The following is a 19922-nucleotide window of genomic DNA, read 5'->3' as shown; positions in this document are numbered from 1 at the left end:
GAATCTTTTTTCATTTTCTCCCTCTACCCAAGCACTCTCATTGGATGCTAGAGCATAGGACAAAGCACAGTGCATTAAAACTTAGGCCTTGTCTATCTGGGCAAGTTGCACCAATATAACCTAAGGTGTAAATTTAAACCAAACTAGTTAAACTGATGCAACCCCCCATGTAGACACTCTTATTCTGGTGTAAGACTGGTTTATTTCACATTAGTTTAAATGGATTAGGAACAGATTTAAATTAAACTGAAATAAACCACTTAAACTGAAATAAGAGAGTCCACACAGGAATTTAAACTGGTTTGAAAAGTGGTGCTAGTTAAACCAGAGCAACTTTCCTGTGTAGCCGAGTCTCTTACCTTTCCTGTTGCTACCTTATTTAGGATTACCTGTTGCCCTCTTCTTTATTTTACTGATGCTCAGCTACAACATTTCCCCCGACATCAACCCCATTTAAGGTAAGCACAACAAAAGGGCTCTTGCTTTGCTGACAAGATCTCAGCACAGTCCCAACACCCCAGAGCACTAGAACTGTCAGTCGGGATTGGACTCCATGTCCCAATAGGCACTTGGATACCACCGCAATGCGTGTGCTAGAAATGCATAGACAGCACTTTGTCTTAAATGGACTGAGGCAGTACATCTGCCTGTGGCAGGACAAAATTCTAACAAGTCAATGACACAGAGATTCTGAAGTGAAGACTTTATACAAGGAATGTCATGGATGGTTTCTCTTTGTGCATTAACATGGTAGTAAAGCTACATGCATGGAAGCCACACAGGGCATGGCCTTCAAATCAACAACACATATTAATTGTATTGTCCACCACCTATTCAAAAATAAACAGCTCAAAGTGCAGAGCTATGCTGTAAAATGTCTTTTCTAAGACCGGACTGTTAACGACTCCTATCCCCCACTCCCTTCCAGGTGACTGTCAGCTTATGACAGCCTTTGATTACAAAATACAAGTCAGTCTCTGACAACTTTAACCAGCAGGGAAGGTTTCCTACCACACATTCCATTTCAGCTTCAGGGTGAAGTCTGGGAACAGCTGCCTGGGGCAGTCACTTTGCAAACAGGTTCCTTCAGGGGCAAGAGCAAGAACTGTTAGTTAAAAGCCCAAAGCCAGCACACTTGTTCAGAAGGTCTAGTCTTTTATAGCAGTTAATTTAATAATATAGTCCTATCAGAGGGTGTCAATCATTGAGCTACACAAGGGCATGTTTAACAGGTAGGACTAAATCAGTTTCAGGGTATAGTGTCAAACTCCAGCCACTACAATTGGAGACAAGTCCCCTCCATGGGAGCATCCCTTGTCTACATAAGCCAAAAGTTCAGTTCATGATGGTCTCTTATTTCTTGTCATGAGAGCCAAAATCCACAGAAAAGGAGCGTATCAGTTGAGCGCAGTGGTTTGCTCATTGCTGATAAATTCAGTGGTTCAATGCAGACCTTTATGGAAGGGTGAAGTCCAGTGAGTGCCACTTGCTAAGAGCTGAGAAGAGATTCCTGTTTTCCAGCTGGATCTGTTGGTTTGTTGTTGTTTTTATAAGAAAGATCACAGTCAAATCTGTGCCGTTTCTATGCAGCCGTCTGCAAGACTATTGGTGGCACCATGGATTTGGGGACCCTTTAAAACTTTAGTAAGCCTAGCAAACACTAGACTTCAGGTCATGCAATCTTCCAGAAAACAGGCACTTGCCTCGTTCTGGTCACAAGCCTCTTAGTTTCTGACAAACCTCATAAAGCAGTTAAAGTGCTCCAGAAAGAAATCCAAGCGCATGGGAACATGGTCAAGAAGAGTGAGGCCCTGCAATCCTGTGATTTTGTGCTGACATGGAAATGGCTTCTACCACAGATGCCCTAGCATTTTCCACATCATTTGTTTTCCTTTCAACAACTCTAGCTTGGTCTCTGCCATGGTGCTAGGTTCACCTCCACTCGCCTGCACTGCAGTCCCATGACCTGCCAGACTAGCATTTGTGACCACAATTCAAATGGATTTTGCAAACCCTTTAGTGCCAGCACATGGAGCTTCCAGAGGCAGGACCCTTCCCATTATCAGATGCAATTCATGCATCAACACTTGGGGAGCCTTGGACCCTCCTGGCAGCAAAGGGTCCAAACCTTTACAATAGGACCGTGTGATAAGCAAAATGCTTCAAGAGAAAAATTAGAAGGCACTGCAGTGGCTATGAATTCGACCCAATACAGCAGGGTCCAGCTGCATCTCTTATTTGAACTAGAAATATTCAAAACTTCACTAGCCACCGGCATCCTTAACATACTAAATTATATAGATATAGATATAGATGTTTAAACTGGAATAAAATACATTGGATTTGGGTTGCTCATTTACATGAGCTCCCCCTTCCCCAATCAGCTTACAATTAAAACCTGAAGGTCCAGTTTACTCACTTGAGCTCATGTCCCAGCATTCCAAGATGGGTAGAACATGAGAGCAGGCCGGAGATCAGAAACATGCACTCTGGCTGCAAAAAGTGAAAGGGAGACCAAATATTTTTTTCTAACCCTGAGAACCTAAGGAATCGTGAAGGACCCAGACAGGAAGCTGGGGTTAAAGATCACCAGGTTTCTTATTGCAGTTAAAACAGACTCGCACTGGATGATCCCATCCGCGGGAAGGGACTGCTCGGCGCTCGTTTGAACATTCATCGCAGAATCCCTGGCCGCAGGCTCGACAGTGGTGTTTAGAGAGCTTGATGTTGAACTCCTTCTGGCAGTTGTGGCAGTGCAGGATTTCATGATCCGGCACCCAGTAAGCAGGTCTAGCAGCATCTTTCACGAGCCCTACAAAGGATTAGAAAGAACCACAGCGATTAGAATGTCTCCTGTTCTTTGCTAAGGAAAAGGAGGGGAAGGACACAAGGACTACCAGCAATGCCTGTGCCTTTCCAAGGAGCTCATTACGGAAACTGTTAAGGTCTGCCCACAGAATACTTCATTCTAGCAGGCATCTGCTAGTAGTTCAGGCTATTCCAAATCTTTCATATTCTGCCCCTACACAATTCAATGGCATTGTTTTAATGGGGACCCTGCCACCACTACACCATTGTTTAATAAATAATAATAATAATAATAATAAATAATTAGTTAGAGCTGGTTTGGTAGCCCTAGAGAATGAAATCCAATAGGCACAACATGCACTGCAAGCTTCCCCTCCGCATTCAACCCTGACCAAGTCAGGGGCCAGATAGCAGATCAGTCTCCAAGTCTCTCTCAATCCTACACCTTTTTGCTAAGACTGCCACCCAGGATACCAATTTATAGCACGTGATGTGGATGCCTGTCTACTAGTAAGCAGACTGAGAACTTCAGTTCATTTCACATCAGGCACCAAATAGTGATCAGTGGCTTACAACACTTGGTGACTGCTGACCTTGGCTGGATTTGGACCAGTGACCTAAACATGAAAATTCCTGCATTAAACCTTATTCAGCCTGGCATAGCAAGTTAAGTAGATCTAATAGATCTCTGGGGGCCATACAGCCCACACAATGTCAAGGGCTTCTTGTAGTTCACACTGTGGAAGTAAGGCAGCTAGTATTCTTAACCCCTAGTCTTGGCTCCTCAAGAGAACAGAGTGATCAAATCTCCCTGAATTACTGAAGTGATCCCACAAACAGAATATTATACCAAGAAAGGAAGAGATTCTGGGCTGTGAAAAAAGCACAGCCCACTTTACTAATTTTTTGCTATTTTTTGCAGAAGGCCATCCAGGATAAGTAGAGGTGGACACCTCCTCCGGCCAGGACTTGTTCAGAGAACATTGGCTTTCTCTGCCTTATCTTCCGTCCATTGCGGTTCAGCTGGGTGGCCAAAACAATGTAACCATCACTCTTACAGGTATGTGTACCATGGTGGTAACACCAACATCTGGCAGCGTCATTCCTGCTTCCATTTTATTTTATTAAATAATAAAAGATCTGCCAGCCTGATTAAATTCCAGACAGAGCAATGGCGGGAAGGTCTGATCAGTGGTTAATGTAATTCATCACCCTCTACTGCTGTCTCCCTCCTGTGGGGGGTTGGTTAGCAGAACAAACAGCAGTTCAGCTGTGGAACAACATTTAAACCCAGGTATCTGCTGAGGCACCTGGGCTGGTACCCAGTGCACTAACAACCAGCACACTGTCATTGTACTAACTTCAGCATTAAGGACCATCCTTCCAGTTACTGGATGTTTAAATTTCTTGGTCCTAATTTGCAGAAGTGCCGAGCACCCGTAGATCCCAATTATGTCAACTGGAGCTGCAGGCACTCAGAACCTCTAAAAACCTGATAGAATGTCTCATAGTTTGGCCATGATTTTTTAAGCTCAGCCTAGGAAACTCAGTCTGGCAGATCACTGCAATAACCCTACTGGCGTATCGGGAAGAAGTGATGCTCAGAACTCAAGGATCTGTGATGCTGCACTGCGGAGAGAATAGAAGTGAGAAGGCGTAAACTGGAAATAAAATGCTGAGGAAGTAGAGGAAACGTACAGAGAGAGCTTGGTGGGGCCCTGCAGGAGAAGAAGTCAGAAGGGGGACCCTCAACCCACATTGGCACCCTGGAATAAGAAGGGTCAGTGTGCCATGCCAGCTCATTTCAAGCACTGAAGTTTAACAAACAGCTCTGACATACGCAACCAAAATGTTGTTAGAAAAACAATTGGAAGCAAAGAGCACCCACCCAGTGGGATGTCTATGGCAGTCACCACAGCTCCAAGAGTGTTCTGCACTGCCTCACCGACCTTCCTGGCGATCAGCGTCCCACCTTCCTCCTCTGTCTGTGACTCGGGCACATCTGCATGATAGAAGAGTTATGGTTCAAAACCCAAGGCACAGTTCCTGCCAAGTCTCAGTTAATCTGTATTATTAGAGAAACTAATGTTAAACCAAGGTAACTTGGTTGGTTAGGTGCAGCACCTGTAGCGTAGGCCTGGGGCTCTCTGGCATCCCAGTGTAGCCAAACACCATTCAGCCTTTATTTCACACCCACCGTGCCTTCCCTGGGGAAATTTGCATGACCTTCACTGTTACACTTTTCCTCCACCCACATGGACAAGACACCATCTGCTCTAAGACCAGTGCAGAGGGATGCTATCTCCCCACCAGCAGAAGATGTTGCCTTCTGGGATATTGGGATAAAGTCCAATTTAGAAATAATTCCTCCAAGAGATCAGACTTTTCAGTAATTTCTTGTGAATGGTATTTGCAGTAAAAAGGGTCTCTCAGAGTTCATCTGCTTTCCCCACCAGAAGCATTCACAAACATGACTTCAAATCCTTCTCTGAGGTGGTGTGTACCCCAAAGAATGGCACCATCTACACCCATTACAAGGGCATCAGTTGGCAGATTGGATCAATTTATGGGCCAACTTCCCTATCTGCCCTGGAATGGGGCTTTCGATAGAAAATCAGTGGTAAGATTTCAGACACAATGGTTATGGTTAATGGTGACAGGAAGGTGGAGAATTTCCTTCCATTCCCAGAACTAGCACAGTCAGGTCAGGATTACCTAACCGGATGCCCCTGCTGTCATGGCAGTTGTCACACACTCTCACTGGCGCCGGTCCCCAGCCCCGCTCAGGGACAGGGCGGGACTTGGAAGAGCAGCCATCGCAGAAGCCCTCCCCGCAGGCCCGGCAGTGATGTTTAGTATCATTATCTTTAAAGGACGTGCCACACTTGCTGCAATTCTGAATAAGACAAACCAGAAAGAGAAACTATTAGTTTGATTTTCCTAATTATCTCCAGTACAAAAAGCGTCCGAGAGCTAGATCACAAGATGTCAGGGACAGTGGCACCCATGAAAGTGACTGGATCCTGCACAAGTGGGGAAAGTATTGTAAGTCTCATAGTTAACTGATCTGTACTTCCACTGCAGAGACTTTTTGATGTCTTTCACTGAAGTGTCTCGGGCATAGACACCACTTGGTGTGGTGCCAGCATTGTCCTTCTGGCTCGATGACTTCATACCCAAAGAAGGGACCCATGGGAAGGCAAGCATGCTGTGCCTAGGCCAGCAGCATTACTATGAACCCTATGGTTACAGCTGTGAATGGTTACAGCGACGCTTTCTTGGGTGCCTACAGGACTGGGCAGTTGATCTGTGGGCACTTGAAAGTTTTGGAAAACAAAGATAAGATGGTCATTTCCATTTTAGCCATCTGCCCAATTCCTTTTATATGCTTTCTCAAAGGAGCTGGGAGTCTCTCTCTAATTGAATTGGAAGGGCCAAGTATTCATCTCCAGCTTCATATTTTGTACAAATTGGTTAAACTTGCAAAAGTGGGAATGCAAAAATGGGAGGCCAGGACTTCAACTTTGATTCTTTATACTCAAGAGCAAGCATGTGGGAGCCAGCATTTTTATCAACAGTACTGATGGTGGGAATGGGTCCAACTTGAAGAAGCAGGGAAGGGTCAGTGGAATAATAAGGGGACAAATTGCACATCCAGGGAAGAAGGCATCTGACATTATCTTTCTCAGGCCAAGCCAAGAACGTGAATAGCAGGGGTCCCTGCCGTTGGCTCTGAAGAGCTGCAGGAGGTGGGTGAGCTGCAGTTTGCAATCCATAGGAGACGAGGCACCTGAAATCTATCAGATGTTTTTTTAACTGGTTACTCTGTCATTTTATTTTTGGAGAAGGTGTGGAGGAAGGGTTATGTTCAGCTAAGCAAAGGGAGGAGGTTCCCTCAACTGCATGAAAGAACGGCAGCTGCTACATACCAGGATTTGAGAGTTGGGTCTCCAGTAGGCAGGGGCAATCTGGTCCGTCAGCCAAGAGGTCACAGCTTTTGTGGGTCCCAGGCTGAGCTCAGACACAGACTGTGCCATGAAATTCATCCCATCCAATAGGCGCTGAGCTGCATTGTTGTTGTCTTTCAGAAATCCATCTGTCTATAACACAATGGGGATTTACATGAAAATGGAAAAACAGAGAAGGAAACGTTTACTTCTCCTAAGTAGATGCTTCTTGGAGGAAATGCCCGTCCACTGCTGCTGTTAAAATGGAGGACACCACCTGGAAGAATCACACTCCCATCTTTTTTAGAGAGAGGGGATGTCTTAATGGTTCAAACATTCACACCAGGAGTCCAAATGTTGACAAAGTCAACCCAGTTCTTCATCCTTCCAAGGTAGGTTGAGTACTGTTCAATTTACTGTGTGCAAGACTTTCAGTGGGACCTTAAAAAACAAGGTCCTGTCCTGACTCCTGTCTCATGTGGATATTGAATATCCCTTGGCACTTTCTGTAAGAGTAGGAGGTTTGCTCATCTGTCCCTTACTCCCACTGTTGTTCAGCATGCTGTGCAGCAGTGACTGGATTTCAGTGGGGATGTGTCTAAGGAGCATATTGGGATGAAAGCCCACTATACAAATGTAGAGTAATTTTACTTATTAATCAGAGATGGGAAAGACCTGTTAGGTTTTCTAGCTCATATCTTGGGGACCACTGCAACATTGTGATGTGTCCAATCCAGTTTTAAATGTCCACTTGGGCAAAACTTGGGTGCCTCTTGCTATGAGGATGCCCACCCTGGAAAGGGCTCCATACTTCAAACAGCAGGGGCAGCTGCCATAACGAGAGTCAGTCCATTTTTTCTGCTATTATGCAAAAAAAAAAAAAAAAAAAAAAAAAAAAAAAAAAAAAGAAGCCACCCACACCTCCAAAGCACCCCAACAACAAGACTTACTCCTGGCCAGACGTGCTCGATTTCTGTCCTCACCACTGTGTCCACTGGATCTTGGTTCCCGAACCAGTACTGCCGGCTGCGGTACACCACTCCACAGTTGGGGCACTCAATCACATACCTGCAATGAGGAACAAGGAGAACTGGTTACCTAGCAAGGGGCTGGAGGCCCAAAGGAGCTGGAAGAGGAAAGGAAAGGGAGAGCAGAAAGACTGCCTGCTCCTGCACTCACCCTGACCAGGCGTACTTGGCAAGGCCCATCCAAGGAGAATCAGTGGAAGCAGATGTTTTTGGCACCACACTGACCTCCTTCCCACGCTCGTAACAGGCCTGGAACAGGAGTGTTTGATTAGAATCACATATTTTGGCATCCCAGACTCCAAGTCCCATGTGATTGTTTGGTCACAAGTGGATTTAAAGGCCTTATCTGGTGTGTGTTTGTGGAGATTGTTTGCTAAAGGGGCCACATGATGAACCCCATCATTGATAATGTAATTTTTGTGCCTTTATAACCCAAATGATGTCATTTGTCTAAACAACAATAAAATTATGGCTGTGGGTGAAGTAACCCCCAGGCTCCTCCATGTGACCTTTGAGTTACATACACCCCCCCAAAAAAATCAACATTAGGGGTGGCTGGTAGGAGATAGGGAGAGCAATTCAGGGGTTTATACATTCAGTGTACCGAGACTGAAGAGGAACATCTAGAGTTTAACCTGTCCTGGGAAATGGCAGCAGTGCAGCCCTCGGTGATTCAGCCAGCGAAAAATGCAAGCAGTGCGACTGGGCTGCCGGCAAACAGAACCATTACCCAAGAACTGTTAAAGATCGACAGGAATCTTGTTGCCAAGTCAAGGCCAAAGGGCTGTTCCCACGAGTCTTCAACAGAAAAGAGGAGCAAGACCACAGGCACATGAGAGTAACATTTCTCATTCCCAGGGCATGGGTTCCCCTCTTCTCCCTCTCCATGTACTGGACCCCGTCCCTAGGGTTCTGTTTACCTTGCAGGTATAGACTCTGTTATCGTACTGGTGGGAGTATCTGCAGCGGCTCTTGGCTTCATGAGAAACTCCTTCTTTCACATGGTTCATGCTGTTCTTACAGCCACACCTGGAGTTCAGAAGCAAACAGTGAGCAGGCTAGAGAGTCACTGATACAGGACAGATCTTGGTATAAGGTCAGCTAAGTTGCCAGAACTAAAACTAGGTTTTATTCAATATTTTATGTTTGTATAGTCCCTTTAATCCCAAAGCACTTTAAAAGCTGTACATCCAACAGTGACTTCATGGGCCATTGAAATGCAGCCACCACAGAGTGGGGTAAGCAGCGGTGTCACAGCAACATTATACAGCAATTTAGTACAGGAAGTGAATACTGTATCCAACAGAAGCTTCACAGGGAATCTAGATGGAACTAAGCAAGTTTAGAATTTGGCCAAGACATGAGAACTAACATCCCAGCTCTTACAAAGAAGTTCTAGAGACTCTTTAATGACCACAAAAGACAGAGAACCTAGTTTTACATCTTATTTGATAGACAGGACTTCCAGCAGCACAAGCCTCCATAGCATCATGCTGATACAGCTCAATACAGTCTCAGAAGGATGACTGCCACCTACTGATTACCAGCACCACTTCCCACACTACCTGGGCTTTCCTTAGACAGGACTTGCAGTCAAGTTCTGATGCATCTGACAGGTCAGTATGCAAAATCTCATCAGCCCCAATGGGTGTGGCTTCAGGTCACAGTCCAAGGCTGGGTGGATGTATGTTTTGGTGATGTTTATGTAATGAATATAACAGAAAGTCTCACAGGGCAATTATTTCTGACTTCAAGGGATTCTAGTAGACCACTCATTTCACACTCTGCCCTTTGAGGGACTTGCAAGTTCTGAGACCACATGCTTATGAACACCATGGAAGGGATGTGGGCAAAAAGAGATTACACTGATACTTAACTTGCAATATTGCGGATTCCGCAATATTAGGTTTCCACTGCAATTTTGACAGCGGGAGCCCCAGGCGGCCGCTCTCAGCCCCAAGGGCCGACAGTGGAAAATCACGGGAAAAGTAATAATGGACTTTATTACTGCAAATAATAATGTCCATTATTACTTTTCCTCAATTTTCCATGGCTTGTCTGCAACTCAGCCGCAATTTTTTGACATTCGTCCCGCAATTCAAGTAGGGCCTTACTGCTATATGAAAAAGAGACCATATTGTCTAGCTGGGACACAGAGACAGCAGCCTCCACAGTACACACATCAAACTGCTTTTCAGGGAGTTCAAATGGGTTCTGGTGTCAGGGGAAACATACAAATTCTGTATTCAGACTAAGGAGTTACCACACTGATGTCACCACTATGCTGATGATGCTTCTCCAGGGTACTTGTGACCTCACTATGACAATGCATTCTGATGCTACAGATCTTGACAGTACTGTCTCCCAGAGGGATGAGGGTGTGTTTCTTGCCTACTTACCCACAGCTGAGGCATACAGTAGAGCAGGTGAAATACTCATCCGGAAAGAAGGAACTGTGAGCCATCTGGTCATCAGGGATCTCACCGCTGAACCGGTCGCTCAATGCCTGTCAGACCAAGTGAGAGAAATTGCTGAGGAATTCAGAGCAACAAGGATATTGATTCACCAGGCCAGTGACAGCCTTCTGGAAAGGTACACGTCTCATGGACATCCTGGGAGGCTTCTCATGGATACTCCATGAGTTCCTCTCTGGGAGAGGGCCAGCTGGGCTGTGTAGCTAACAAATCACGGCTCACTGACCAGGAAACCATACGGGTATGAGCTACAAAGGAAAAATATAATCCCCTCTGCCTTCCCTCTAATACAGTCCAAACAAGATCAACAATCTTGCACGTGGCAGGGAGATGGAATGGATGATCTCAAGGGTTTTTTCCATCTCTAACTTCCATGATAGGGTAGAAGGGGTTGGAAGAAGAAGGTTGCACAGAGTAAATAGCTGGATAAAAAGGGTTTTGTATTCCACACCAAAGGAAACAACATTTGATCCTACATACTCAACAAACCATGCAAGGTTTGAGCTAGGTGACTTACATTAACTAGCATTAATTAAGGCCATTGGGAACCATATAGCTAACATCCTGCAAAACTTTATTTTTAGTGATGGCGAAATAGTGCAAGTTTCCCTCCTGGGGCCTTCTCAAAGTGCCTCAATCCTATTCTGCAGGGACCACATATGAGGTGAAAAGGGAGCTCACTCTCCATGGTCCATTCGGTCCTTGGCTTTTGAGCTCATACTGCAAACAAGCATGATAATTAGGGCCAGTTGTGATGGTAGCTTCTGTGATGGAGACATGTCTCCACTGGGACCTGGGATTTGTCTACACTGGCAATTTACAGCGCTGCAACTTTCTCGCTCAGGGGTGTGAAAAAACACCCCCCTGAGTGCAGCAAGTTTCAGCGCTGTAAAGCGCCAGTGTAGACAGCGCTGGCAGCTACGCCCCTCGTGGAGATGGGTTTTTTAGAGCGCTGGGAGAGCTCTCTCCCAGCACTGCGCCGCAACCACACAAGCCACGTTAAAATGCTACTTCAGCGTTGCCAGTGTAGACTAGCCCCTGGACTGTGACCAAATACATTCTACACAAACCACTAAGTGGCTCTCAACTGTAAGTGCCTTTTGATTACTGTTGTGGGCTAGATGTGAACTGGCAGCACCATAAACAAAATGTGGCAATAGCCCTTAAATACTTGAGAAAAATAAACTACCACAGCACACATGCTGCGGGAATGGTGAAGAGGTTGATATTCTTCTCTTCAAAAGAAATCACTTTTCTTCTTTCACTAAAAAACCAACAAAGCAAAATAACAGACTCTGCCCACACCCCTTCCCTATTAGATACTCAGAATTATGTACCGCCCCGGTGGAGCTATGTTCCTGACCTTCACTGGTCCCAAGGGTCAGATCTTTATCTAGAGAAGAAAGGCAAGAAAATACTTTCTCTTGTAGGGAAACTGAGGAAAACATTTGCTGCAAATCTATGTCTAGGTGACTGCCTGGAGATCAGTTACCCTGGCAACAACATAGATCTCTCCATTTTCAACCATTTTGGTACAACCGTGTCTGTCTTGGGCATTTATAACGTGCCTGCCGCTGCTAACACTGAGCTTCCTGTATTATCAAGTATTTAAAAAGCTACATTTAACTTTAAAGAGGCAGAATAATGTTATTTTAAAAGTTTCATTTTTACAGGCTTTGTTTACCACGAAGCCGGAACTAAACATCACCTCTAATAGGCAACTCTATCTATGTAAGGTTTTCCTGGAGAGCCCGTCACGATAATACTGAAGAGCTGAACAAATGAACTAAATATCATGCTACTACTTTAAAGAGTCACCACATTCTCTAATACAATGTAATTTGACTTCTATGTATGTATCAATCTCTACCAGGCAATCAATTCCTGAGGGTCCCTTGAGTGACTATGCACAAAGTAAAATAATAATATTATAATAATTAAAGCTCCTCAAATATTTTATTTTGTGAGGCATTTTGGAAAAGACAAGTGCCATACTGTTAATCTGTCCATTTGCTTTGGTAAAATAAGTCTTTCAAGGGATGTTATGAAGGCCAAAAGTGTAACTGGGCTTAATTTTTTTTTTTTTTTTATAAGATCATGGAGGATAGGTCCATCAACGGCTATGAGCCAGGATGGTCAGGTATGCAACCTCATGCTCTGGGTGTCCCTAAATCTCTGCCTGCTAGAATCATAGACTCATAGGACTGGAAGGGACCTTGAGAGGTCATCCAGTCCAGTCCCCTGCACTCAGGGCAGGACTAAGTATTATCTAGACCATCCCTGACAGGTGTTTGTCTAACCTGCTCTTAAAAATCTGGAGTAATGAAAAAGCCCACCAGGAGGCAGCGTATGAGTGCAGGGGACAGAACTTTCACAGAAGCCAGAGCCAGGCCATGGAACTCACTCCCCTCAGGAAATAATAGTGGCCAGAGGAATAACCATTTTCAGAACCAGATGCAAAACTCTTTTCTTCAACTTTCTGAGGGAGAACCAAGTTAGTCACAAGCATATATACATAGAAAATAATCATACTCTTTCTCCTACAGAGAGAGAGTGATTGTTATTCTTATTTTTAAATACTTAGGAAGCCCACTGGTATTATGGTGATAAGGACATAGATATATTAGAGAGGTATTCAGCCTCTCTTCCACCCCTCCAGCTCCTTTCCATCAGCCCTCAAGTATGCTACTGTATCTCTAATCCTAACAATCCCTCCCTTGATCTCACTTGCTTCTCCAGCTACTGCCACATCTCCCTCCTTCCCTTTGCCTCCCAGCTCCTTCAGTATACTGTCTATACCCAGTGCCTTTACTTCCTCACCTCTCAGATCCCTTGCAATCAGAACCTAGGAACTGGGTCAGATCAATGGTCCATCTAGCTCAGTATCCTGTCTTCTGACAGTGGTCAATGCCAGGTGCTCCAGAGGGAATGAACAGAACAGGCAATCAGCGAGTGATCCACCCCCTGTTGTCCACTCCCAGCTTCTGATAATCAGAGGCTAGGGACACCTAGAACATGGGGTTGTATCCCTGATTATCTTGGCTAATAGCCACTGATGGACCTATCCTCCATGAACTTTTCTTTTTTGAACCCTGCTATAGTTTTGGCCTTCACAGCATTCCCTGGCAACAAATTCCATAGGTTGACTGTGTGTTGCGTGAAGAAATACTTCCTTTGGTTTGTTTTAAACCTGCTGCCTATTAATTTCATAGGATGACCCTGGTTCTTACGTTATGTGAAGGAATAAAAAAAAAACCCACTCCCTTATTCACTTTCTCCACAACATTCATGATTTTATAGACCTCTATCATATCCCCTCTTAGTCATCTCTTCTCAGTTTCTACCCTTATCACTGCACTGATGCTGCTCTTAAGAAAGTTATTGATAACCTCCTCCTGGCCAGATCCATGAGCATCTTTATAAATATCCTCCATGAACTGTTTGTCACTTGCAATAAAGTTTATCACTCTTTCCTCCCCCAGTCAGCTTCCTCCTAGGTGTGGGTTTGAGATTTTGCTTTTCTGATTCTCCTTTAACCTTTCCATCTGATTCTTCAGGGGGTCTCCATAAGTTCTTCTTTATTTTCCCCCTGTCCTGCTGTCTTCCCACAGCATAGAGCCACCCAGCCCATTCAACCGTCTATATGAGATACACTGAAGACTTGCCTTTTCTCCAGATATCTGCAATTCTGCATTAGAGCTTTGTGTGGAACTTTATTAGGGTACATGATACTTGGAAATGGTGCCACAGACATGAATAAGGACCCCAGGAGCCTCTTCCCCAACCGCTGGTGAGCCCCACACTGCAGCAAATGACTTACTTTCAGTGCTTTGAAGATAACCCCAGGTTGTCGTGGGGAACGGGTGGTATTGTTCTTCAGCTGGGACTCCACAGCTATCCTAAGTCCCGAGAAGTCTGTGGGGGGATTGTAAGTCCTCGTTCCCTTGTAGTGGATTGAGCTGAAGGCTTCGGGGAAGCGGCTCAGTTTCCGGAACCGATCCTGGATGAGTTTTTCAGGCGCCTCAGAGGGGTGATCTAAACCCATTCAAAAGCAGTAACAGGTGTATTAGCAACTGTTGGATTAGCATAATACTATTTAACAATCAGGCAGTGCTTTAACAATGCAAAGTGCTATACTCATATTCCTAACTACTCCTCACCACCCTTCTGTGATGCAGATAAACAAGTATTCCCCATTTGACACATGGGCAGAATGAAACATTTTCAAAAGTCGCCTCTGTTTTGGATACAGTGTTAGCCCCCTACAACCGAAGTTGAGAGATGCTGAGCACAGCTAAAACTGAAATCAATGGGAAATGTGGGTGGTCAGCATCTCTGAAAATCTGGGCTTACTGGTCCTAAAACTGGGCACCAAAAATTAGAGGCCAATTTGGAATATTTGACATTAAATAAACAAACTTTATGTTAAAGTGTGTTAGAACTCAGCAGTTCCTGGCTCCGGGCCACTAGGCCACACCGTGAAAGGTTTAGCGTTAGTGCCTTCATTCCCACCATTCCTTATATGTTCATTCTACATGCAAACCATATGGCAAGAAAGGGAGAGTCTAGGTCTACGCTCCCCCAGAAAACCCAGCAACACAGAATTAGCAATTTCAGGTCAGACCAACAGTCTACCAACTCCTAGAACATGCTTCCGGCAATGGAATATGGTGTATGCTTCACAGGAAGGCAAATCCCCACCCCTTTTTAAAAAACAAAAACAAACCACACATCCCAACACTGTCCCTCAAGCTGGACAACTGTGTGTTGCTGCATATGGTGTGTGTTAGGGGGGTGGATTCCCTTCTGGCTTCCACAGAGATCAGCCGATGCTCTGAAGTATATGTTTTTATTACCCTGCCTTTGTGCATATAACTACAACTGTCATTATTGGTCATAAAATTAACCAGCTACAGCATTTGACTCTGACCTCCTGAGGCAGCAAATTCCAGCAGCTAACTACATGCTGTGTGAAATCCTGCTTCCTTATTTGTTCTACATTTACCTACCAAGGTGAGAAGGTGATGCCATTTTTATATAGCCACTTTGTTGCTTAAAAATACATTCTGAAAAATAACCATAGGGAGATGCTGGGCTGAGTTCCTTGGTTTTTCTATTTGCTTAGCGCCTTGTGGTCAGCAAACACCCAGCCTGAAGAAGCCAGCAACAATATTGTGAGCCTGCAGGGAGTTGCTGTGGTCTTGCACAGCAGGGCACTTCTGGATGCACACAAACAGAAGGAAGCTAAACCATGTCTGCACTGATGTAGCCAGGTGCACTGACCAAGGCTCCCCTCAAAATATTAGAGCATGGTAGGGGTGGGCAAAGCCAAAACAGGGTTTAGTGTACACTTTGAAAGAGTAGGTGAACTCCTGGTCCCTGTGAAGTCAATCACAAAACGCCCACTGACTTCAATGGAGCTAGGATTTCACCCATAGATGTGTAAACAAGCCATATGACTTAAATATGCTTAGTCTGGCATGCAATGAACCAAGTTAAAATGCTGAAGAAGGAAATAGACAGTGGTGAGAAATGAAAACATAGTGGTGCTGGCACCCTGTAAGGCATTGAAGGAAAACCTACTGGCAATATTGCATATTTTTAGCGATATTTTTAGGAAAAAGCAGGACAACCCACCAGCCACTGGCGACCACACACTCAGTCTGTGTTTCCTAGAAGTCATGCCTGCCTAGGAATGCTACCAATCCCCAGAAATCCCAGTGCCCAGGGAAGGGTGCAGGTTTATAAACAAGTCCATTTCATACTTCTTACCCATTTAGTTCTGTAAGTATGATCTGTTTTCATTTATTTTTGTGACAGGGTCCTCTACATCCCTATCATAATGTTAGGGTCCCCCACTTTCACTTGCCCTCACTCTACTACCCATCCTCCTGGGCCAATGCCACAGTCACTGTCCTATGTTGAGGAGGATCACAGGAGATTCCCTTCAGGACTAATCAGTGTTGATCATTAACTGGCTAACTGGGTTGCTACCCTGTGACATAAATCTCTCACTCCACCATCAGAGCATAGCATGCTGCCTCTGCAGACCCTCTGCCATTCTGAAACATGAGCAAGACCAGACTCTCACCCAGATCTTCCACATGGCAGTCCAATTAACAGATAACATTTAGCTATATTTTGAATCACTGTTTCTTTCTCTCTACTCACCGGAGCCCAGTAGCTTGGTGTGCACAGTCTCATGGAAGATAATGACTGCAGGACCCAGAGTGGACAAGGGAACATCCAAGCCACAGCGGGCTGTGGTTGCCTTCAGCTCCTTAGTGAAATGTTTCAGGTAGGCCTCTGAAGCATCCCCAAGGAATTTGAAGAGGTCATTGTGGAGTCTGTCAGCATGCGTACGGTAGATAACAAGGTCAGAGATGGCCAGGACCTTAAGAAGCAGCCGCGTTCTTTGGCTCACGTTCACTGTGGCCCCAAGCAGACCTTCTGTGTCAATCACCACCACTTTGTGGACAGGGTCATAGCCTGCCCATACACCGACTGTGCAGGATTCTTGGGCTGGAGATGTCTTAAAGACCTCACGACCATAGAAGAAAGTGTGGTTAAGGGTGTGTGACTTGCCATCCCCAGTGTTCCCAAAGATGGACACCACCTTCAGATGTTGGTCAGGCTTGCAGTCCAGTTTCTTAATAAAGTCTTCTTCATTCATCACCTTCCAAAATAAGAAAATTACAACATTATAGATGGGAAACTAGAAAAGACAACACTAAAAGCAGAGCTGGCTTCAGGGCTCACAGGGTTCGTGAGGATGAGCAATTTCCATTTAGGTCCTTTATAAACCTTACAAACATATAGGAGTCCCAGGCAAAATTTTCAAAAACATCGAAGTGTTGTAGGAGCTTAAGTCCCATTGACTTTTAATGGGACCCAGGCTTCTAAGTCATGTAGGTGCTCTTGCCCTTCATCATCAGTGGCCAAATGACAGCTCCTCCATATCCTATCACCAATTCTCCAAGCCAGTTCCCCCCCTCACCCTCCCAGAGCAATACATCTTATGGGATGAGTAGAAAAAAAAAAAAAAAAGACAGATTTAGATCCAGACTTCTGAAGTGAATTAAAGCAATTTTTAAAGCAGGTTTTTCAAAACTGTAAGACAGACCTGATATTCCACCTTGTAATATACTTGATTGGGCCTTTTTTTTTTAAACCACAACAGTTTAAAAAACAAAACAAAACAAAAACCACAGCACCTGGCCTTCAATACATCTGATTTCCGGGGCTTTTACTTGGGATAAGTGAGACTTGTCATAAATTTAATGGCAGATTGTGAGACATTTCTGTTCAGATAGCACAGCAACGGGGCTCAGATAAAAGAGATGATCAGATAGACAAGGCAGGCTCACCTGAAATCCTAATTTCAATTGCAGAATAACAGTGCTTTAGAGTTCAAAGTTTTTGTCCTGCTCAAGGTCTGGTTATTGTAGTTTGCCATGTGTGTCCACATGGGGACACGGCATCCTTCCTTCAATAGGTGTTTGCTCAAGACAATTTGTGTCACAAGAAGAGCAAAATAAAAACACTTACTGAGAGGGATTAAATTCAGTTCATTCCCCCCCTTGACTCCTCCCATGGAGTTCCCTACAATAGCAAAGGGCACTGATTTCCCTTCTACTGGCCAGTAATTTCTGGAGGCCTGGGTCATAGACTCATAGACTTTAAGGTCAGAAGGGACAATTATGATCATCTAGTCTGACCTCCTGCACAACGCAGGCTACAGAATCTCACCCACCCACTTCTGTATCAAAACCTGTGTCTGAGCCACTGAAGTCCCCAAATCATGGTTTAAAGACTTCAAGGTGCAGAGAATCTTCCATCTCCCAGGAAAAGGAATAGAAAAGATTTCTTCCCATATGCTACTCCTCTCACAAGTGTGTCCCAAAACTCCCCTCCCCTGCAGGTTAGTATGGTTGGAACATCTCGGAACACAAGATCCACAGAGGTCAGGAGGCAGTCAATGGATTCTTTGAATAGGTTTATTCTTAGATCACTGATTCAGGTTCTTAAGCCCCACCCTGCTATGGTGAAATCTGTGAGCAAGATGTAGACTGTACATTAAAATAAAGAGAGTCTGTGTTCCAGAGAAAGGCTTGGAGCAGCATTCAGAAGGAGAAATTATAGAGTATGGGTCCAGGGTAGTTACAGGCAGCCTCACAACATGAGAGAAAGAAGGAAACCATCCAGAAGCACCTCTCCTTCTCGTCTGCCCTTTACATGGAGTTATCAGGCTTTCCAGGGACAGAGTGAGAAGGACAAAGGCACACCCAGGTTTTAGCTGGGGGCAGGAGTGTGCCTGTTTTTGACAGCTGTGTGTTTAAGGGACAGCTTCAGATGCTCAAGTATATTGTGACTGATTAAGACAATTGCCTATGTAAGGCTCGATGCAGAAGCCTCGCCCTTTAAAAACATCTGCTATGTTTCCTACTCCAGCCCTTTTCCGAGGATGCCAGTCTTTAAAGAAAAAATAATCTGTTCTTAACCCCTTCCTCCCTGTGCCCCAGAAGCCAGCATTAGCCATAGTGCCCAACTATTACGGCCTCGGCACTCCCTGGAGGCCAGATGGGCAACAGCTTTGTTAAAAGAACAGGAGTACTTGTGGCACCTTAGAGACTAACAAATTTATTAGAGCATAAGCTTTCGTGGACTACAGCCCACTTCTTCGGATGCATATATATATAAATGCATCCGAAGAAGTGGGCTGTAGTCCACGAAAGCTTATGCTCTAATAAATTTGTTAGTCTCTAAGGTGCCACAAGTACTCCTGTTCTTTTTGCGGATACAGACTAACACGGCTGCTACTCTGAAAGCTTTGTTAAAATAATTGCTTAACTATTGGCTGGGCAACCAAGTGGGGATATTTCAGTGGCTTTGGTTACATGTGGTCAAGGTGTCTGGTGTGAGATGTCTGGGTAGGGGAGTATCAGCAATGTTGGCAGAATGAAGGCACTAGAGAGTCAGAGGCCAGCTCCACACAGAATTCCCAGCAACGGGTTTGCAATTCATTAGCGGCCTGATCCTGGACCAGGCCCTCACTGGGCAGAGGCAGTGAGCCCCGGCACCTCTTTCATTACAAATTAAGCACTGGGCAGGGGCATTAGTGGGATATGAATCTGCATAGCTCCAATGTTCGTGTTCAGCACGCTCTCTTCTAAAATTACACCATGACAGTGACCTGAACAGTGAACTGTTTCACCTCTTTCCAATCCACTGAATACACTTGGGCATCCCTAGAGAATACAACTGTGTGAAATCCAGCCACAGCAACTGGCTTACCAATTTCCCCTCCCAGATTTGGTCCATTTACACCAGCCAATGACAATTGTTAAGCTTCATCCCAACTGAAAGCAATGAAGATCTAGAACTCAAATGCTTGCTTGCCCCCTCTTTTTTGGGGGGTGGGTGGAGGTCCTAAAGAGGCACAGTTCTGCCAGGGTTTGCAACAGCGTCTCCTGGTGTTGATGCCAAGGCCTGGGTGGTGGCAGCCCATCTAACCCAAACACAGCTGTGGAAATTTCTCATGCTGCCTAACACCACCCCTCTAAAATGACAATATCAGTGGACACTGGGGCGGGGGGGACAAAACCACACCCATAAATGACACTGCAACATCTGATTTCAGAGAAAGAACTGCACTATCTAAAAAG

General features: G+C 45.0%; 1 protein-coding gene across 1 annotated transcript in view; it reads right to left on the bottom strand.

The window, feature by feature from the left end:
• Window positions 1–696: 696 nt before the first annotated feature.
• The window catches only part of ZFYVE1 (zinc finger FYVE-type containing 1), a 32717-nt gene continuing 13491 nt past the window's right edge, over window positions 697–19922 (bottom strand). The window contains exons 4-13 of the mRNA XM_065404403.1: window positions 16429–16933; window positions 14078–14292; window positions 10183–10289; window positions 8704–8812; window positions 7935–8032; window positions 7706–7823; window positions 6738–6908; window positions 5524–5704; window positions 4697–4810; window positions 697–2812 (exon numbers count right to left, since the gene is read on the bottom strand). Coding sequence (XP_065260475.1) covers window positions 2580–2812; window positions 4697–4810; window positions 5524–5704; window positions 6738–6908; window positions 7706–7823; window positions 7935–8032; window positions 8704–8812; window positions 10183–10289; window positions 14078–14292; window positions 16429–16933 — 1851 coding nt within the window. The 3' untranslated portion in view covers window positions 697–2579. The remainder of the gene's footprint in view (window positions 2813–4696; window positions 4811–5523; window positions 5705–6737; window positions 6909–7705; window positions 7824–7934; window positions 8033–8703; window positions 8813–10182; window positions 10290–14077; window positions 14293–16428; window positions 16934–19922) is intronic.

Source organism: Emys orbicularis, chromosome 4, assembly GCF_028017835.1.
Source record: "Emys orbicularis isolate rEmyOrb1 chromosome 4, rEmyOrb1.hap1, whole genome shotgun sequence".
NCBI classification, from domain to species: Eukaryota; Metazoa; Chordata; order Testudines; family Emydidae; genus Emys; species Emys orbicularis.
Note: the sequence above shows the minus strand (reverse complement) of the source record. Positions and strands in the feature narration are given on the sequence as shown.